Here is a 22,836-nt window from a genome sequence, read left to right as displayed (position 1 = left end):
ATATATATGTATATAATTAATATTCTATTTTTCTCTTATGTTCTATTCTATTCTGTTCTCCAAAAAGTGTATTCATATTAAAACGAATTCTTTTCTTTCTAGACGGTGTCTTAGTTTATCGATCCCCTACACGCTCCCAAAGTTTTGATATTTAACTTTGGAATGTCCTGTAAATATATTGAATAAATTAGATAAGAAAATTCAATAGTTCAATTAAGTTTAAATTTTGGAATCTTTAGGATAATAACATTACAAATAGAAAAAAGCATATAAAGAAGAAAAAAAGAAGTCACATATAACAAAACAATGTAATGAGAAAAGATAATCATCAATAATAATTAAGGAAACAATTATGACTATGATAACAGCTATACAAAAAGATGGACATAGAATATAATAAATGTTTATTCTAACTCTTAACGACTGTAACGATTGTATCATTACATTCATTAAAAGTTACATAATAAGCCTCATACATTCATTAAAAGTTACATAATAAGCCTCTAAGCCTTTAAGCATATATATGTGCATATATTCGTGATCATGCGCATGGATTTGAAATCTTCACTACTTATCACTTGACCAATTTAATTTGCTCAGATCAGAATCCTATGAAGCAGCGCTGAAATTGAGTATAATTTTTCCAAGAGAGAGTTTGGATCCCCTTGTCTAAGTTTCAGTTATATAAACTAAACTGATTATATAGAGTGATTATATAAGCTAAATTTTACATGCGAGAAATGACACTATCTAACGAAGTCCTAGAAAGATGAAGAAGAATTCAATAGGAGTTATTTTATTAAGAGCTGCACACAATCAAAGGAACAGGGAATAGAGAACAAGAAATAAGAATTTCAATCTATCCGAAACTGTATATTTCGCAATACATAATTTCTGATAGATTGAAATTAGGTATTCTCTGTTTTCTATTCTCTATTTCTTTGTGTCCACCTCCTTATAATACAAATTGATTTCCTTATTTTTTAGCGGACTTCAGTATATTCTTTTTCAACTATTAATTTTAATATTTTAATTCTATTGTTTCTTTTTTCGGTAACTTTCATTAAATCTGTAACAATAATGTAAATTTTATTTCAATATCATTACTTTTTAATTTTCATTAATTTCCTTAAAATTTATAATATTTCAATGTACAATTTACGTTAATAAATATGTAAAAATGTTACATACTTTGCATTATATTTCATTCTTTTCATGTATTTTCAAAATTTTCAGAATTCATAATATTTGAGCATAATGTAGTATTTAATTTTTCTAAATAAATTTATAAAAATATTAAACATGTGCAATATTTTTCGTTATTTTTTATTATTTTTCATTGATTTTTATTAATAAAAAATAATAAAGTTTCATCTCTTATAGAATTCAAAGCATTTTAGTACATAAAAAAAAAGTATTATTTATACTGAAATATATTCAACGATATTTCAGTCATTTTCATTTTTTATTTTCACAATTTCACAGTTGATTTCAACAACATTCAGTGATTTATTTCTATTAAAGAGAACAGACGCGTCGAGATTGTATACAACTTTACGCAGTAAAGCGTTTTCTGAGACGCGCGAGTCTTACTTCGTATATAACCCGCATGTGCTGGTACATATATACATAGATAAAACGAGGAAAATATACTGTCTCACACAGAACAGGCTAGATCGACATACATATATCAGCTACCGTTCTTTCGGGGAGCCGCGTCCCCTACAGCGAACTGTACAATCACACAGGGGTGACTTCGCCCTTGTGCAGGAGAGATCATGCCTCGCATATGATTAGAACCTTACTACCTTACTAGTCTTTTCGATTGCATTTCTGCATAGGTACGCGAATGAATAATCATATTACGCTCAAATTTGCATATACTTATACTCATTAACATACAATGAATGTCAAAAGTTCTGGAATGGCTAATTGTCTCAGAAATTATTTTTTTATTGGAAAAATGTTTTATAAAAGTTGTAGGTTTTCAATAAACAATTGTACCTATTTGAGCGCAAATGTTAAAGTCAACTTCAAAATTTTAAATAGAGACTCTTACTTTTTATTCAATATTTTTATAAATCCAATATTTCTATCATTTAATAAATCTATTATTTTTTAATATTTTTTATCGTCTTATGTTTGATTTCTTTTATCATTATTTTTATAATACTATAAACAGTTAAGTATTTTTACCTGTATATCTATCAAAATAAAATAGCTATTTTTTTTCTTCAAAATTAGAAGAATATTGATGAATGTAATTAAAAAATGTAAAAAATAAAATAGCTATTTTATTTTGATAGATTTACAGAAGAAAATGTCCAATTGTTTATAATAATATAAAAAGTGATAAAAGAAGTAAAAAGCAAGAATATATGATATAAATATCAGAAAATACACATCCATTAGATGATGTTAATATTAGATTGACCAATAATTCATTACGATTTTTTTTATCTATAAATGAAAGACGAATTTTTTTTTATAGAAGACAATAACTTTCGTCAAGAATGTATTGATGGTTGTGATCCAGTATCTGTCATCTTTCGGATAGTTACATAATTCTTTGTTCAAAGAACTTCCTGTTTTTTTTTTCATCCATAATGCACTGAACGTAGCGTATCTTGGACACAGAAAGATCTCCGAAATGAAATCTTGCGAACTACTTGTGGCATACGCGTTCTTTCACGATATTTTCACCATACACCAGATACATTTTTTAGTTTTTTTAAAACTAGGTTGTCCACTTTTCGATAAACTCACCCTTTTATTTTCTTATTCTCTTTGTTCTTACTATTTTACTCTTTTGTTTATTCATTGGATGAATTATGACATAATTTATCCGAAGATGGAACAATCGTTCTAAATGAAGCATATGTTAAAAAATTCGTTTTGGGGTCAAAATATCACTATAAATATCACTATAAATAGTTTGAAGTATTTGATTGACAATCAGAAAAAAAAAATTTATGAATTAACCAATCATGTTTCAACACATTTGTAACATTACATTGATCGTATCCTTGCCATCTTTCAAATGACGCCTTTCAAAATACACAAAACAACCAATCTTCATGCTGTCTTTTTTAAATGCACAATAAAATCACTTGTCAATTATTATGCGTTTTTAAAATATGGTGCTTAGAGCTTTTCAGAGCGCTTATAAAAACTGTCTATCGACAAAAACTATACAGAATTATTGACGTATTCCAATAAATTTTTATTACTAAAAAGACTATTATTGCTTAAGTTAAATATACATATATAATCGTATATAGATAAATGCAATTTATTTCTTTTCATCCGTAACTTATAACATACATATTTTTATTGAAATTCTAGCATCTATTAGATGCTTCAAAATTAGAAGAATATTGAACATATATTGAACATATGTATATATATTTTAAAAATATAAAAAATAAAATAGGTAATTTTCAATTGTATAAATATCCAATTATTAGATATCTTTCATTGATGTTCATAAATGTTGTGATTATTGAGAAATTATTAAAAATAGAAGAAATTAAATTTCCTTTTTCTATTTTGCTCCCAAGAAGAACAACCAAAGAAAAAACTCCTGGAAAAATATAATGCGCTATATGGAATAATTAGATCTTGTAAAAAATTTTTTAGCTGCATCGTCGCTTACAGAATATACAAATAATGGAAGTCACAGACTGCCAAATAGATCAATTTATTTGTCTTACATTAGATATCCAAGTACTTTTTATCTCAGGTTTTGTAAAGAATAGGACGAAAAAAGTGAATAATTTTTATCTCTAGTTTTCTTATAATTCTATATTAGACATGTTGTAACATATCGAAATAGAATTGTAAAATTGAATTTAAGATAGTAGACAGTAGTAAAACAAAATAGTAATTACATTTTGCATTAAATTAAATTAATAAATATATTGAATTAATTATTATAATTAAGTTCATAAATTTCGTTCTTCAAAATCCTTTGGAGAATGAAATATGATATTACACTTATCGAACGATATAATATACAATTTTATGTGTATGTAAATGTAAAATGTACTGCATACAATAATTACTATACATGTATATACATATGCATATAAAGTGAAACAGTGGTTTGTATCACTTACATAATAACTTTTAGGTTTATATTTCGTGTGCAAGAAAAAAAGAGAAAAAAGATTCGCAGGGAAAACTTTGCTTTATGTTTTTTTATATCAATTTTTTTTCATCTATTTCTTGCTTGAGATCGGGAACCTTCACCTGTCACCGAGCTCCAAAATCGTGAGATAAGGGAATGATCTCTCTATCGCAAGTTTATATATATGTATAGATATAGAGATATAGAAAAATTGTATATTCAATTAACATCAATTGCACAAGGCAAATATATACATATAAGCCATTAGTGTCTTTAAAGTATCTGATTGAGACGTAAGCGCAAGGTCTCTCTGTAAGAAATGAAAAGAGAGCTGCTCAATAAAAGTGATTACGACGCGGCTGCTTCCATGATGTAAAAAGACCAGGTGCAATAATGACATAATGACAGCTGATTAATTTGAGGCAAATTTCAAATTAGTAACAAATTTCTAATAGCGACTTTATATTAGTTTAATTATAAAATTTCTGATCAATTTCTGATTGATCACAAATAATGTTACTTTAAATGATTTGTTTATCCTCCTTAAAATTGGTTCATCTGATCTTCTTACATCATGATTGTTCCTTCAAAATGTGAGACGTTATATTAGGTGAGACGTTACACTTATTAAAAAGTTAATCTATTGTTCTCGATCGTAGATCCATGATGTCGTCTCAGAGATGTGTCTTTGCGGAAAAGTAAGCAAATTTTTAAAAGAAAGGGCTTTAATTTATAACGAATGAACGAACTTGGACTTTTGATTTTTCATATAAAAACAAATAGTTTCTAATAATTAATAACTGGGTCAGTAAACGAGGTGAAATTTCCTTCATCCAATTTCAAATAAAAATGAATAAAAATGCATTCGAATTGAAAAGGATTCATTTTAATGTTCGGCGAATATTTCTGAAAATTTGAATCCATTTCAATCCATTTCATCCATTCTCGTTTACTGAATAATTAACTTCAAAATTCGTTTGTAATATTTTTTTTTATTTTTATAAAATCTTAAGATTTGAAAACATATGAGAAGAAAGAATTAACATAATGGAAAGAGAGAACTAACTTCTGACGCCTTAATCGGAATTATATTTTGTTAGAAAGGAATGCAAAAAAAGATAGAAATAATATGTAACTATTTATACATAATTATAAAATAATTATATCTAACGATTGTAATTAAATGAAAAACGAGTATTAACATCAATTTATTTTTATTTATAGCAATAAACAAAAATTATTCCGTATACTGAGAAAAAATTTATTAATTTTTAATAAATATTTTTTTAAAGTTCTAATGCAATATTTACTTATGGTAAATAAATATTTAGATAAATAAAAAAAATAATTGAATCAAACTAATGGTTCTTGTATCTAATAAATATGTGTTTACATTTAGTAAATATTCCGCTAGGATTATTCAAAGAAATATTTATTAAAATTTAGTAAATTTTTTTCTCAATATATGAAAGAGATTCATTATGAAAATTGTTTCAAAAGACATGATAAAAAAGGAAAATTCGCACGAGATAAACTTAATACTGAATCCATGAGCTTATAAAATATTTTATGATTTAATTAATAATATCATCGTTCCGTATTAAAAAATATCTATTTTGTAGCTTGATGTTGTATTTCTTCGCTGAAATAAGATTATTTCTCTAGATTTAAAAATATAATCCAATTGGCGTAAAATGTTAAGCGCTGTTTTCTGCGAAATACAGCCAAAATATCTTTTAAAGGGATAAAGGGAGACAATCTTCACTGCAAAGTAAACGGGATAAATTAAAGGAAATTCAACTACAAGAACCACAGTTTCTAAATTAGCAATTTAAAATTTAATTACTCTAAATGAATTTCAATGATAATATTTCCTCTAATTTATCCTGTCTTTCGCAGGACGAAGTAGAATCTCTTGGAAGAGATTACTAGATACCATAAAATGTTTTATACGATTTAACGATATATTAACGCCTCTCTTGAGGATTCTCTCTGCAATCTTCAACGACAACTTGTTTTTGTCCTTACAATTTTCTTATTGCTATACTTTCTGTGATAATAACATGTCATTTCTTATATTTCGCTCTCATGAGATACGATTGCACACGTTCTTTCCTTCGCTTTATGTCTTAATTATAAATAATTAAGGGTCTGTTTGCAGCAACGACCTCGGTCAACTAATTTCTAAGCAATTTCCTGTTCCTTTCCAGAGCACGACGATTGTTCCAATAAAAACCGACTCATCATTTGCCATTGGTAATAAGGAAATTTTAAAAAAATTTTTCATAAATATAATCTCTTTTGAATGAAAGTTTATAAAGTATTAAACAAGAGAAATTATCCTCTCATTCGTTAACATAATATACATTAAAAATATATCCAATTTTTTTCAACTAACGTTGATGACAATATATATAAGACATTATATTAGGTGCTATAACAAGTTGTAAACATTTGAATCTTTTTTTCTCTAATTTTATATGTAGTACAGGCTGGAAAGGATAGTAATAATTGCATGTCTTTTAGACAGAAAAGAACTTAGTTGACCATAGCGAGAATGCAAAATAGAATGCATCGATACGATAAGCTCGAAGGGAGATTCGCATTTTTTATGCGATACATCAAGATGTTCTAACATGATCTTCAATAATTTTGAATATGAATAATGAATTGAATAATGAATTCAAACGCGTACTGTATGATAACTTCTCATTTCGCTCCGCCTGACACGAAGGCGCGCAAACTTGTCAATGCAGAACGTTGTTAATAATATTGTAGTATATAATTATAAATAACACAAACGAAATATAATTAGAAATGTTAAAATGTTATCAGACTGTTGTTATCTTCACTGAAGCATGTGTCACTGTTTTCGCCCATAATCTTCCTTAAATAATCATGTAGATTCAAAAATAATGTTACATTAAGATAATTATAAAAAGTAACATACATGTCAAAGTGTAAATAAATTTATTTAATGTTTATTCTATTCAACCAATAAGGAATAGGCAAAAAAGATACATATCAAATTTAAACTGAAATACATTGCGCTAAACATATATATATATATATATATATACACTTATTGGCATTATATATATGTTCTAAAATTTTTTTGGATGACTACAATTAGCGATTTGTCGTTGCATTACAGCTTAAATAAGTAGATTATTTAGTTGAAACTCTAGTACGTTTATTCCAAGAGAAATTGCTACCATAACTACGAGGTTTCGGCTGACTAACATTCGGCTTTTGCACATAGTAATCCCATCCCATCTTCTTGCAATGTGCAATTGCTTCCTCCTTTGTCGCAAAATCAACTTTTATATTTGACATAGGATCTCCACTGCATTAAAAATATAAATATTACTATTATGTATCGCTATACTTAATACAATATATTAGAATCATTATAAAATTATACAATATATTATAATCATTATGATTCATATATATATATATCTTGATTTACATAACTTGATATAAGATATATGATATTCTAAAAATTTTAAAGAATGATTTACCACATTAATTTAAGGCAAAACTTCATATGATCATATATCCAAAATTACTTAGTGTTAGAGATGTAAAGATGTCAAAGTTAAAGAAAAAATTTTTTTCAAAAATTTTGAAAATTATTCGGACTATTTTGATGAAACTTTATGTACTTTTCTAGTCTGTTTCTAGGGTCATCTTTTGGAGCATACATCAGTTTTTCAAACAGAGGTGAATAAGCAGATATCTTTGAAATTATTTCAGATACAGTTTTCGTCTTGAATTAATGTAAATAATCATTTTTTTAAATCTGTTAGATTTACTTAAGGATATTATCACTTTAAACATATATAAAAGATTAATATAAACATTAATTTACCTGGAAGTCCAACCCATTAATGGATTCTCCCAACGTTCGCGTGTATCAAAGTCCATTTGCCAAAAGTGAATGTTATTCGTTCCAGATTGCATAGCGCTCTTGGCAGGTTGATATATCCTTACTTTACGTGTTTTGATATGCTCCTCAGGAACACCAGATACATAACCAACATCCTCATCAGATGTTATGGTAATTGTACTTTTTGAAGCTTGCAGATATTTGGTCTCCTCTGGCGACAGTATAATTTCTTGGAGACTCTTGCGCTCCGCTATATCAGGTTTCTTTTGTATGTCTGTGCCTTTACTTGAAAATAACCTACTCAATCTGCATACAGAGAGAATTCTTTAGAATTTGTAAATCATAAACTCATCTGTTAAATAATAGCTTACAAACTAATATTACGTTCCTAGTAATTATATTTTAATTCTAATGCAAAAGTAAAATATAGAAATATTGTAATTGTAACAATTTAGAGATAGGCTGGTGCTGATTCTTCAACTTCATATAAAATTACAATTTATTTTTTTACATTATATAACATATATATATCAAGAAATCATAGAAAATAGCAACTTAAATTTTTTTATGCATTAAAACCATATATTTAATAATGATAACAATTTAACGCACATTTAATAGATTTGTTATATAAATTTTGAGGTTATATTTACGTCTATCACTTGTCCAAAAAATTAATAAAGCAAGATACCTAAGACTATTCCTACTAATTCCACTTGCACATTGTTGCAGTAACGCATAAGATGCCATTATTCCATTCGCAAAAGTATGACGAATGACAAATAAATGCGAAACAGCTGATCAAACAGAATCTTTGATTACATAAATATGGACCGTCAATAGCAAATTTCATACTGGTCAAACAGTGGCGACACCATGTCATTAACCAAGAACTACAAGTAAGATATAGTCTGTGCACAGATAGTGAGCTTTCATTAAAAACTACATGAAAAAATCAACATTCCTATATAAAACCCTAATAGCACAAATGTTATTATGTCGACTGTAAATTGACTTTGCTAAGTCAGGCCTTTAGAGTCGACTGTAAGTCGACTTTGTACAGACATCCTTCCAACATCGATTTTAAGACATCTAGTGAGCGATTTACACTCACAAAACTTAAATGGAATCATTTCGTCCTTGTTATTTAATAGTTAAAGAATGAATGCTGTTCATGAGCATTGTAAACATGAATGAGACATGAATGAGGATACAAAGTCTAGAATAGTTAACTTAAAAAGTCAGCTTACAGTCGTCTTTAAAGTGAAACATTGTATGACTTAGAGACATCTCCAAGTCATCTAAAATCGACGTTACAGACGTTTATTTTTCAGACGTCTAGAAGCTATAGTAGACTTAGAGTCGACTTAGAGTCGACTTAGTGCTGTTAGGGAATTTTCATTCTTTCAGAGTGATATTTCATTTGAAAGAATTTAGAGAGTACGGATACAATTTTGATAAGATTTGAACAGCTGATTTGAATTTTGTGTGGATTAACTAAAAACTAGGCCGGTTTCACTAACGCCGATCAAGCTTAATCGTGATTAACTATCAACTGCAATTCGTCAATTTCTACTAAACAGCAAACGCGATTGGTCAGTCAACGGCTGATTAAGCTAACTGGCGTTGGTGAAACTGGCCCTTACACTTGGGAACATTTCTCGCTTGGTTTTGCTATATAAGATATGCAGTGGTGATATCTACTGGCGGCATTATAGCCAAAAGACAGAATAAATTTCAAACTATCGAAATATAAAAGTGTCTTTTCATGTGACGCTCGATAGTAAAGGTATCATAAGGCCGGAATCAGACTATACATTGAAGATTGAGATTAAAGATTAAAGATTGAAATTTCATCAATGAGGACAAAGAAATTTTGGCTCCTTTTATTTTGATTGGTCAAATTTCAATCTTTCAATCTTCAATCTCATTCTTCAATACGCAGTCCGACTTAATGTAAGAAGACGGTATACCATGCATAAGGACTGAATATTGGAGCAGCCAATCAAATTTCGCCCCCAATGTTGCGCGAGATTCAAATGTCATACTAAGATTATTAATATTGTATCAGATTATTAATATTGTAGTGCTCTAAACTGCTCTAAACTGCTCTAACTGTGTAATACAAAAATATATAAAAATAATGATATGTATAATGCCAATATGAACCTACACAAGATATTAATATGTAATATAAATGAAACTTTATTAATATTGACATTATACATATCTATATTTGTATATAAAAATAATAATAAAATAATCAGCAAGTAAAAATAGACAGATAAAATAACTATTTTATAAAGTTTTATATATATATATATATCTATATTTTCATCACTGTATGTTAATATATGTATATATTATTTTATATATGTTATATGTGTATAATATATATAAAAAAGTTAGATAAGTTTTAATTTTTTTCGATTTTAGTATAAAGTCCACTTAATCACCGCTTAATTTTGCATTTATTTTGATCATGTAAAAGAATTTTTCATTCCGTTCATTCGGAGATCTTTGTACGACTGTAATGCCGATAATTTGGTCAGTCCAGCATCCTCTTAAGTACAAGTTAATTTGGCTTTTCACCAAGGAATAGTATCCGTGCGTAGAGCTCGATCGATCGCTATATGGAATGAAATAAAGAAGAACGGAGGGAAGAGGGGAAGGGAGGCAGAGAGAGAGAGAGAGAGAGAGAGAGAGAGAGAGAAAGAGATAGAGAGAGACAGAGAAACTGAGCTATCCTTGTATCAGTGAATACTGGACGTACGCATGCTCAATGTCACTTGCTCCTTCTCTCAGGAACTACATCGCTTAGGAATAATGCCTCGCGAGTAACATCGCGACGGGCAAATGTAGCTCGCGTAAGCTCGCCACTCTCTTTGCATTTTTTTGCATGTAATCTAGAATCGAGAATATAATTATCGCGAGAGAGCAGTTATGAGGGAAAATGTGAGTGCGTGCAAAAATATATATAATTTCATCGAATTCTCTCGACATTTACAATGCAGCAACAACCTTAGCGGATATTTTTCTTAAAATTATTTATATAATTTTTCATAATTTCCATATGAATTTTAGAATTTTTCAGAAATCCTTTTTTAGAAAATTTCTTTGATTTTTGATATTGGAACATTTCAGAAGTGAGAAAGTTCACTTATATCTTTTCTAAAATACTTTGCATATGTGAATTTTGGAATATTTCTAAGATTTTTTATTCGTACATTTCCAAAGAAACTTATAAAATCTAAAGAAGTTTAAAACCTTTTTCAAAATCTTCATAAATTACAAATACAAAAAATTCCTAAAAATACTATAAAATATTATGAAGATTTTTTTCATTAAAGAAATATTACAAGTTCAAATCACTGTAAGAGATGACTAATTAAGGGATGGAAAGATTTATGTATCTGCAAATATCGACAAATTTCGACAAATTCGAAAATAATGAGAGAAAATATAAATTAAATTTCTAAAAGAATCAATAAATTTTTGCAGAAATTAATGAAGATTTAATATCTTGTTTTTAAAATAAGAAATGTTAACTTTTTACATGTTTAACTTTATATATATATTTGATATAGCGTAAATTATATATTATTTTTTTATATGTTATTCTTTTTCAGGATGGAATTATGTTATGTTTTTTATTGATATTCGCATTATGTACGAGAGTATATTCGGCAAATACCAGACATGTAATTATCAAGAGAAATTACAGTGACCAAAGTGTAAGAGGCTACCTAGCCGAGGTAGATAATTATAAGTATTTTTGATACAATAATAATTAAGTTAAACTATACTGCTATTCAAATAAATCAAATAAATAAGGAATCATATACGATTAAAGTCTTGATGCCTAATAATATTTCTAGGTAAATTTTTAAATATCTTTTATGATATGATTTCTTTATTTATTTGAAATATTTTATATTCTACGCACAAATATTGTATTATTCAATAAAAAAAAATTAAAATGATAGATTTATTCTTAAATTTTTGAAACAATAAATTCTCTGATGTTCCTCAGAGGACTTGCTGGTGGAACGAAGTGTGCAAGGAAGAATTTCACAGTAAGTTTCGGTGTCGCTGCCCGAAATGGTCCTATTGTCGTTCACCAGGAAGATATTATGACGCACACTGTAGTATGACACGCACAGGTTACATATGGACCCAACCCGAAACGTCATTAAGTCTCGAAATCGATAAGTAAATGATGCTATGGAGTACCAGACCCGCGAAGAAAGACAGGTGAATTAAAAAAAATCGATAGAATCCATTTCGCATGGCAAAGTTCATGAAATAAAGTAAGTGCAGAAATATAATCTTTTTTTGTTAATAGTTTACCGCATTTTCTTATTGTTAACAATTATTCGCCAGTTCTTTAATAATAATTCTCTAATTAATTTATTTTAATTATATTTATCATATACTAGATGTAGTAAAAAGAAATCCATTATTTTCCCATTCAATTTCATGCAAAAATAATGGATTTCTTTTTACTACACCTAATATATATTAAGCTGGAAACGATAAGAAATATCAAAGTATTTTTAAATCGCTAATTTTCGATTATACAATTTCACAGAATTATTTTTGACTAATGATAACGGATTTTGTACAGGGATAGCAATATATGATGGAAATATTGAAAATCAAACATCTGTTCAAAATCAAAATCGGCGTTCGTTAGAATTTTGCAGATTTATTCATCAGTTATAAGATATGGCAATTGTTTTCAAGGTAATTTTCTATTAATAGATTTTATCTAGAAAAGAGAACGTTGTTCCAAGAATGACATTCAAAAGACATTTGGATTTGGAAGAGCAATGTAATTTGTATTAGAGCATTCACAAATTTACGCTGCCAAGAGATTTATGATTGTCATATTATATATAATAAACTCATTATGTGATTGCTATTAATAAAACTCTGACGAAATAATTTGTAAATAATTTACTCACTTGTCCTATAGATTTGAGATTTGTATTCCTTTACAGAAGATTAATCTTAAAAGGTAATAATTATATATTACTTATTCAGTACTGTTGTTCCCAGTATTTTTAATACTCAAAATAAGTAAACTTACTACTTTTCAATATTAAATTGGATTTCTACATAGAATTACATGTTTCTACATGTAACCCTTACATGTATTATTTTAATATTAAAATTATTAATTAATTATTAAACTAACTGCTAATTTTACTTTTATATTTTATAATGGATTTTGTAATGTATAATTTATAAAAAGAACATGTTTAAATTTGAGGATACATTAAACCTATATTTTATTATTATCGAAAATTAAAATATTAAAATTAATTACGCAAGTAATCTGATTTTAATTTAAGCTTATTATATATTATTACAGTATTGTGTACATCGTGCGCCTGTATATCCTAGCGCTGCACTGATATAATGTCTCCTGATAGAAAAAAGATGTATTAATAGCAGAAATCTAATAAAAAACGATTTTGTTAATTCAATAACAGTTATTAATGAAATAAATAACATTTTATTAAAACAAGAGCATGACATATTTGTTTCATTGTTATTGAATTAACAAGACTATTTTTAATTAGATTAGTTAGCTAATCCCCTATTAATATGACATCATTTGCTCTATGCATTTGCAACTGAGAAGATTTCGTTTGCCTTCACATTTCACATTTCATTTGTTTACATGTAACTTGTTTACATGTATTATTGCCTACAGCTCGATTGTCTATAAGCAATATTCTCTGCTTTAAAAACACAAATTCTCTGTTTGAAAACAAATTCGCTGCTTTAAAATACAAATTCCCTGCTTCAAAAACATAAATTTTATTTATGTAATTTAATCTCAATTTTATATTTGTGCGCAAAAGTACATGTAACATATATAAGACAATCGAATTGTAAGCAATAGGAAATTTTTGCAATACCGTTTATCCAAATACAGAACGCTAAGATTAGGTTAAGAAAAAAATAATGTAACTTTAGCGTTCACCATATCTGAATTTACGTTATTACAAAAACTCCTTAATAATACGGGAGGATCCCGTTAACGCGTAGTGCGATAGCACATATCCACATACATCGGTCGATGTCTAGTAACCACTAGTAACTTTTCATTAATGAGAATATTTTATTTTAAATTAACTTAGCGATATGCGCTATCGGAATCCTTTCAATAATACATGTAAGCAATCGATCTGTAAGCAAATGAGATGTAGACAGCTATAGGCCTCTCATCTAAACCAAATACAGCGAATAGAATATAATGTTTATACATATAACTGTATAATTGCTATGCAAATTATAATTATGTATAATTATAACTATTATACGCTATCGGTCAAAAGTTCCAGCTCCGTTTATAGAAATTTCGTAATATAAAGAATAAAATATAGAATAAAATACAAATACAATTTGCATGTATTATGTTTTTAAATGCATTGTTGTGTATATATATGTTTTCATTAAAATAAATTTATAAGAAAAAATTATTTGTTTTTAGATTTTCTTCTTGTCACAGCCTATTCATAGACTTTAAATAAGAGCCATAAACTCTTGGTGTTCTATCGATAAGTTTTTCAAGTGTTTTAATCAAAGATTTGTAAATAATTTTATACTTAATTTTTGCAAGAATATTGTTTACATACCATTTTCTTAAATGTTTATTAGTGTCTAGCGTAAGATTTTAAATTGATGTTTGTTTCAATCGACATACATGATATTTGTCTATTTAAAAAATTTACTTGTAATTTCCGTTTATAATTATTTTTTGCAATTCACCTTTAAATATTAAAAATAAAAGAATATAACATATCATAATTCCGTATTTTATACATATATAAAAATGGAATTGTTAACAAAAGTGCTGAATTTTTTGAGCAATAAGGATAGATCCACAACTTTGCTTTAAGAGGTCGTAAATCGTAAGATGTAAGTTTTTGTAAGTGACGATGATATATCGGCCACAGAACTTATTCTTTTAGGTCGTAAGAATTGGATTTTGTTCAATTTGCTTAGGTAAATCTAACGGTTAAAGCCTAAACTGCGCAAAAATAGTTATAAAAACAGAAATTATTGTTGCTTAATCTCTTTCGACTTATGACTTAAGGCCTCTTAAAGCAAAGTTGTGGACCTGCCCTAACGTATGACGTTGTATGATTGTTATTTTGTGTTTTGCTGAAAATATAGATCACAGAAAGTTATTGATTACTCTGCGAATTAAAAACTCTGACGTCAATGGTCTCCAGGATACGATCATCCCTACCTACTTTTCTGGAACAGTACCAGGACACTTGCGCGCGAATATCGATCGACGCCCACCTGTCTGATTGTACCGGCAAATTCTTTCTGGAGCAGATGCAGTTGATTTTAAACGATATCTGACACAACAGCTCATCACTTCTCATCGACCATCGGTATCCAATTTGTTATTTTCTGTGTATCGACAAAATCACCACCTATTTCTTTTATTCTCCAGCATTTTCATCCAAATTAAAGTGAATAATCGTTACTGCTGAATAAACAATGAATTTCTAATAAACAATTTTAAAAAGTTACAACAAATTTATGTCCGTTATATCACAAAATAACGATGAGAAATAGTAAATATTAAGTTCATCATTGATGTTTTGATCGCAATAACTTCCCACTCTACTTTTTATTGTATTCTCGTATATATCCCTGTTATATTGCTGTTAATTTCTGATAGTTATGTTATAATTGTTCTATATATATAAATAATTTATAGAAATGTTTTATTTCGATCTATAATTCAGTTATACAACATAACAAAACAATTTTTTTATATCTTCTTTCTCTTTTTATTTAATCGAATTTTTCATCGAACTTGAATCCTGTTCGTATTTTATCAGGTAATCAATTCCCTTCATTACTTCCCATGTACTTGTTGCATTAATTTCTCTGAAGCTATACTTCCGAGGTGTAATAATTTAAATTCGACGAGCGCTTGCGCGTATTATCGATTCGATACCTCGGTTTGGACCGTCGTCAGCTGCGAGATTTATGGAAGAGCAGAGAGACGATGGCGAGTAGAGGAAACCAATTCCTTCGAGTTCTCTTGATATGTGTAGCGATATTTAGAGGTGTTACATCCAATATCAATGATGGAAGCTTCGATGGAAGTAACTTCAATAAATTTGACGCTCCTGACCAATTTTCTCACGTATGTAACTAATTTATACTTAATATTACATCTTAATAAATTGTTACATCGTAATATTTAAAATAATTAATATAATATTTACGCGTGTAAAACTTAATAAATTAATAAGCACATTCCTTTTTTTACTTAAGTTTTTACTAATACTCATCCGTATTAATTTCACAGAGTAACATTCAAGTATTTAATATGAGGCATTATATATCTCTAATATAGCCCTAATTTTTATATAAAGCTAATTTTTATATAAAAATCACACAAATCATATTTTAACAATATTAATAATCCTGGTCTGTAATAATCATATGTTTACAATTTTTGTTGTTGTTATTCTTATCTTTATTATGCAGGATCAATTTTCGGAATCTTATAACACGCCACTGCATCCTATCGAAAATCGTTTCTGGCGAAGTCCCGAAAATCTTGGTGAGGTTTCCGGAGTCGCTGTGGAACCGACGGGAAATCTCGTAATTTTTCATCGCGGAGATCGAACATGGAATTACGAGTAAGTCATTAATAAATTAATGAATGCAAATCAAAAACATAAAAATTAAATTTCATATTCGTTACAAAAAGCAACGATTGCAGAAATGAAGTGCTGAAATGAAGTGCTCTGCAATACTTCCTATTATTTTATTAGTTTTTATATTTAAAAAAATATAATAATAAGATTTGAAGATGATTTTATTTCAATTTATTTTAATATTCGATATATAACTTTCTCTTTTTGAAAAATCCAATTCAAGTGTGTGATTAATTTATTATTTTTAATTATTCATTTTATTTTATTTGTATTTCTTTAATGTAATTTAAATGTATATAAAAGCAATTTTTCTAATCTGAAAAATACTCTCATCATGTTAATAATTATTGCGTTCAACAGAGAAAGCAACTGTTAATTATAAAATTCTTCAATACGATTTGTTTATACATTTAAATCCATAAAAAATTAAAAGCAAGAATTAATTGTATTAAAAAATTTTACAATAGTAAAGCTGTTTTCTCTGCTGAACTAATGCATTTGACGAAATTTTAGTACCTTCGACGAAAATGCAGAATACCAAGAGAAATACAAAGGTCCCATTCGTGAGAATACAGTATTAAAGGTGGATTCTAAAATTGGTAATATTATTTGCGGTTGGGGAAATCAAACATTTTATTTACCGCATGGAATTCACGTCGATCCCTTTGGAAATATATGGTTGACTGATATTGCTCTTCATCAAGTATTCAAGGTATGTAAAGAAATTCGCATTAAAAACATACAAATAGTCTCTATTATAATTAATAAATGAAAAAAGAAATCCTAAATCTTGTTATCAAGTAAATAAATTGTTGTGTTATAATTATAAAACATTACCTTAGATCATAAATGTGTTTTTATTATTAGTAATTATCAGAGTTGAGAAATAACTATTAAATTAAGTATTTGTAATACTGTTACCATTACCTATTTTTGTAATTGTTAATGACATTATTTATTGTAATGCTACGGTTCAATAATCGTAGCAAATTTAATAATTATTTTTGTCGTTACTTTTTATACTTTAAATCTCTTTACAGCACAATTTCCGTGTATTTTTTTTCATATATCTTGAATATACAATACGAAAATTGTCATAAATAGATATTGAAATCTAATATTTATAGTTTATTGTTATACAAGATGAATCAAACGTTTTTTAAATATGTGATAAAGCGAACTAAATTGAATATATATTGAATCAAAAAGTTTTCTATCATTTTGAAATTTTCGCAATTTTTTTAATGAGCAGAATGTCTAAAATTATCGTCTAAAAATTTTTCAAGAATCTCTTCCAAGAGTCTCTTTCCAAGAGATTCTTGAAGATACGGCAATAAATATGTCATACGCCAAAGTTTGTACGTTGATTACTGTATATATCTACTACTTAAGTCTAATAATAAGTAAATCTTACGACAAATCTTCTGCTCAGACCTTAACTTTCCAATCCTCTGATAATTATATATAAATAATAAATATATATAAATATGTAGGGGAGACCGATGCTAATAGATTCATTTTTTAGATTTCGAATTCTTATAGATGAAATTAAGAGACCAATTAAAAAAAATGAATTCTACCAATTACTACATACATTTGACTATCTAATCATTTTAATAATAAGGGGAAACTGATAATTAATATAAAAAAAAAAATTTTTCTAATGCATTCCATCTGATTCAACTAGTCCCGGAATCGGGGTAATTCAAGATTATTAAAATAAAGATTAATATATTTTAAGCTACGTCTTTAGCTACATATTAATAAAACTTTTATAAAAATATATTTTAAACACACACATTCGCTTCGCAGGGCAAAACAATGCTTCTTTTTGTAAAATTTGTTCACTTCGTGCAAAAATACGTCGAATGAGTCTCCCTTTTCGAGATTGGACATAAGGGAACTAAACTTATAACATTTACCACTGAGGAAAATCTCTTTAAAGGAATAAAATTTTAAGTAATTATTATAAGAGTCGTCACTAAATGAGTCATACAGTTCCATGCTGTGATTAATCTACTATTCCCACCTGTTCATTTTTTAACAACATTAACAACATATAATAACAAAAATACATAAACAAAAAAATCTGTTGGACTTTATTAAGTAAGAATTACACTTACTAAGTAGAAATCAAATATCTCAGATAATCATACACGATTGTAAAACAAAAACTTTAAGAATAAAAATATTTACTTAGGTGTACGATTTTTTTAAATTGTGGTATAACTTCTATCATAGATGTGTTCCCAACAAGATGTTACAGCAGACTTAGCGGCAGTCGCTGCGTGCTCAGACACGTTTACGTGTATCGCGTGTTTTAATGTAACCTCGATTATTCTACTTATCCCTATAGTCAACTGACACCGGTCTTCCCATATATTAAATTAAGTAAAATAATTGAAAACTTAATAAGAACTCGTTATTTATATATAGCAATAAATTATTACAACATGTTATAATTGATCTTTTATTATAGTTATTAGAAGCGCCACTCACGGTCAAAGTTAGATGTTAAACTGTGTAATGTATATATATTCTTAAATGAATCTTAGAAATATGATTGCGCGCTGTTGTACTATTGGACTTTCATTATATCCATCTGAAAAATATTAGTGTCTCGATGTTCTAAAGCTTAATTAGGACGTTCACACAACATGCTAGAGATTTTGATTCCGGTTTCGATTCCCGGCCAAGATAATATTTTTCGCAATAAGTTCTTTACAGGTTTTAATATGTATGTAATTAAAAAATAGAAAACGACCGAGTTATGTAACAATATAATATAGTAGAAAGCGCCTTAAGGATCGGAAAATTTCAAATAATATAATATTCTAAATTCACGAATTTAATTAATCTCAAATGTGACTGTGCGTAGCAACATTCGGATATTAAAACACAATCAATCTGAGATAATAATCGTGAGCCGAAATGTTCGGACAATCACGAATAAATATAATCTCCCCTTTATTTCATAAAAGATGGTGTTTTAATGTCCAAACGTTTCAGCACACAGTCATATTTGAGATTAATTACATTTATGAACTTAGAATATTATATTATTCAAAACTTCCAACTTTGATCAATCCTTAAGGCGCTCTCTACTATATATATATATATATATGTAAATACACTAAATTTGAGGGGATTATTAATATTTCAGACAGATTATGTTGAAATGTCCGATAATAAAGGCGCAATCATATTTCTGAGATGAATTCATTTAATTAAAAAATACATATGTATATATATATATATATATGTATATATATATGTATTAGTTTAACATCTAACTTTGACCGTCAAGAGGCGTCTTCACATAGATGATGTATTCCGGTCTTGTTTCTAATCTTATTATTACTGTTAAAAACATATTAGAGACTATCTGCATAAAATTATAGTACTCGGCTTCCGGTATTCCTCAAATGATTCTCGGTCAAAGATTTGAGCCTGGAAACGATATAAATCATTTCTGCCAGCCAACCTCAGTCGCGGTTTTACCGAGTGGCGACATTGTCATCGCTGACGGATATTGCAACAATAGAATAATATTGTTTGACAAAAGGGGCAATCCTAAATATGCTATCGGTGAAAGTACGTTCAATATTACCAATACTATAGTAATGTTAATAATACATATAATCTGTTTTAAATTTTTGTTTGTACTAATCCTTAAATGAGGATATTCTTAGGAGGAAATCCTCAAATATTTTCTTTTCTGATAAATACATACTTTTAATACACATATTTATTACATATTTAAATAAAGTTAATATATTTGCGATTTTAGACTGGATTACTTTAAGAGTCCCACATGCTTTGACGATTTTGCCAAATGAACAAGTATGTATCGCTGACCGCGAAGATTTGAGAATTGTATGCCTGGATGTAACATTTTCCGGATTGAAACAAAACCCTCCTTCTTATCTTCCTTATTCGATTCATCATCCGCAATTCGGTCGAATATTCGGAATTGCATCGTATCGTAAGTAATTCACGATAGTTGCAATTTTTTAATATATAATTACTATTATATAATTACATTAAAAATATAATAATTCTTTCAATCTCATGTTAGAATCCAAATCGAACCAATTAAATTAAATCAAGCAATAAAATAAAATGAAAAAATATTAGTAAATAAAAAAATAAACAATATTATAGTCATATCTCATTTTTCAATACTTTTAATTATTTATTTAAGTATTATTCTTATAAATATATTTAACAAAAATTTGCTTTATAAAATAAAAGAAACAAAAGAAGATTAATTTTTAATTTAATTTAATTTAATTTGTTTGTATATTAATTAAAAAATAATAATAAAAACAGCAATTACAGAGTTAAACGAGAAATGTTAGGGGCACGAGTGCATAAAATGCATGGTATAGCAAAATTTGCTGCTCTAACGTTTACCAGAAAAAGAAAGTAAAAAATTACAATTATAAAAACGCAAAAGCGGAACAAAGCAGTATAAAAATAGATCAAACATAGAATATAGAATGAATAACTATGAAACATAAATTTAAAATAAAAAATAAAAGTTGAATTACAAACATATTTATATAACACGTTTATATAACATATATTGTAATATAAAAATTAAATATAAGAAAAAGACCCCTATTATAAGATGGACGCCTAATATGAGATAGCAGCATTTCTGTTGAACTAATAGACGCTAGTCTATTGGTTTCCGTAATATTATTGCTCCATAAATTTATTGCTCTTGTATTGAAAACTGCTTAGTAGAAAATTAGAAAATTCATTATTAAAATTCATTATTAAATTATTATTAAATCATGCATGTAATCGTCGTAAAAAAAGATTTTAGAATTTGGATATTTTCAAGTTTCAGATATGAGCCTTTAAACATTGTTTATTATTTAATAAAATAAATATTTGGTAATAAATTCTTCATGTAGTGATAGAGTAAGGTCGTACTAATAAAAAAATACGGGATATGTTGAACTGCTTAATTACAGAAGTTAGATTTAATGATCGCCGTAAGGCGTGGAAATCGTAATAAGAGGTACCCAGAGCATTTCTAATATGAAATAATCCATGCTCCTATGTCATAGCGAAAATCGTTGCTAAAATATACATGTTATTGTATAATAATAAAAAGGACAGAATGAACGTCAAGTACCTATTTCTGCGATATTTAATTTCAACTAGCTGAAGATGAGTTCTGAGTATAATGTATCGCATACTCATTTTGCACACACTGGTTGTATTTGTTTATATTTAAGAAACATTAAATAAAGTTTTTTAATTACAATACTGATATGTTTTGCGTTTTACTATCGATTTCTCGGAGTATCTCATATTAGGAGCACAATTTTTTGACTTTACTCACTTTTTACATTTCTTTAATTTTCAAATATAATGAATTTTAATTAAATTTTATATAACATTATCTTAAAGCTTATTAAACTCCCTTCAAAATGACTTATTATTTTTTTTAATTCTGCCTATAAATTTCTAGTATTTACCCAAAATGAACTCGATATCTCATAATAGGAGCATTTCCACTAATATTGTGTATAAATTAAGTACAAAATATAATAATAGCACTAGAAATCAACAATAAATGTCTTTATTACATTATATGTAATTTCAGATGGTTTCATTTACGCCGTGAATGGAATGACATTTAAAAATATACAAATTAGAGGTTTCACCATTGATCATATAAATCGGAATGTAATTGAATTTTGGAACCCGGAGTCTTCAGTAAGTATTATATTTCATATTTTTTTTTAATAACTCCTCATTATTAGAGATTTCTTAATATATTTGAGAATTAAAACAACTAGTCACTAATTATATATATAAAAAGAATATATATAAGAAGAAGAAGATTATATATAAGAAGAATATATTGTATTTTTTTAGGCCTTCACTATGCCTCACGCCATTGCTGTATGCCCTTATGGTAGAGCCCTTTATGTCTCAGAAATTGGACCAAACAAAGTATGGAAATTCGACCTAGTGATCAAATCTAATAATACAGATGTTAAGCAACTAGTATTACATAAGGATGGGAAGTAATTGATCGTTACTTATAAATAATAACGCCATTACAGTTACTTTTTTTGTAATGGATT

At 27.5% G+C, this 22,836-nt stretch overlaps 3 protein-coding genes across 3 annotated transcripts; 2 read left to right on the top strand and 1 right to left on the bottom strand.

The window, feature by feature from the left end:
• Positions 1-7,220: 7,220 nt before the first annotated feature.
• On the bottom strand, positions 7,221-8,868 carry LOC108693683 (NADH dehydrogenase [ubiquinone] iron-sulfur protein 4, mitochondrial). Its single transcript, XM_018202740.1, has 3 exons — positions 8,713-8,868; positions 8,004-8,327; positions 7,221-7,475 (listed from the first exon to the last, which is right to left on the bottom strand). The coding sequence occupies exons 1-3, from the start codon at positions 8,769-8,771 to the stop codon at positions 7,298-7,300; spliced, it is 561 nt and encodes a 186-aa protein (XP_018058229.1). The 5' UTR covers positions 8,772-8,868; the 3' UTR covers positions 7,221-7,297.
• A 1,978-nt stretch (positions 8,869-10,846) lies between these two features.
• LOC108693697 lies at positions 10,847-12,887 on the top strand. Its single transcript, XM_018202759.1, has 4 exons — positions 10,847-10,976; positions 11,651-11,776; positions 12,055-12,331; positions 12,649-12,887. Exons 1-3 carry the CDS (start codon positions 10,965-10,967, stop codon positions 12,235-12,237), a joined length of 321 nt encoding a protein of 106 aa, XP_018058248.1. The 5' UTR covers positions 10,847-10,964; the 3' UTR covers positions 12,238-12,331; positions 12,649-12,887.
• A 2,503-nt stretch (positions 12,888-15,390) lies between these two features.
• On the top strand, positions 15,391-22,836 carry LOC108693687 (peptidyl-alpha-hydroxyglycine alpha-amidating lyase 2-like). Its single transcript, XM_018202746.1, has 8 exons — positions 15,391-15,439; positions 15,896-16,206; positions 16,554-16,708; positions 17,240-17,438; positions 20,128-20,320; positions 20,517-20,711; positions 22,350-22,462; positions 22,625-22,836. The coding sequence occupies exons 2-8, from the start codon at positions 16,066-16,068 to the stop codon at positions 22,778-22,780; spliced, it is 1,152 nt and encodes a 383-aa protein (XP_018058235.1). The 5' UTR covers positions 15,391-15,439; positions 15,896-16,065; the 3' UTR covers positions 22,781-22,836.

Source organism: Atta colombica, unplaced genomic scaffold (genome assembly GCF_001594045.1).
Source record: "Atta colombica isolate Treedump-2 unplaced genomic scaffold, Acol1.0 scaffold96, whole genome shotgun sequence".
Lineage (NCBI taxonomy): Eukaryota > Metazoa > Arthropoda > Insecta > Hymenoptera > Formicidae > Atta > Atta colombica.
This window is presented reverse-complemented; position numbering and strand designations above follow the sequence as displayed.

Bases quoted from the DNA above. Each gene is read 5' to 3' on its own strand.
- LOC108693683 (XM_018202740.1), bottom strand. From the start codon at position 8,771: ATGGCATCTTATGCGTTACTGCAACAATGTGCAAGTGGAATTAGTAGG. The intron at 8,328-8,712 runs GTATCTTGCTTT...CTCTGTATGCAG, and splicing joins ATTAGTAGGAATAGTCTTAG to ATTGAGTAGGTTATTTTCAA. The intron at 7,476-8,003 runs GTAAATTAATGT...TTTTTAATGCAG, and splicing joins TTAATGGGTTGGACTTCCAG to TGGAGATCCTATGTCAAATA.
- LOC108693697 (XM_018202759.1), top strand. The intron at 11,777-12,054 runs GTAGATAATTAT...GATGTTCCTCAG, and splicing joins TAAGAGGCTACCTAGCCGAG to AGGACTTGCTGGTGGAACGA.
- LOC108693687 (XM_018202746.1), top strand. From the start codon at position 16,066: ATGGCGAGTAGAGGAAACCAATTCCTTCGAGTTCTCTTGATATGTGTA. The intron at 16,207-16,553 runs GTATGTAACTAA...TTTATTATGCAG, and splicing joins CTCCTGACCAATTTTCTCAC to GATCAATTTTCGGAATCTTA. The intron at 20,712-22,349 runs GTAAGTAATTCA...ATGTAATTTCAG, and splicing joins ATTCGGAATTGCATCGTATC to ATGGTTTCATTTACGCCGTG.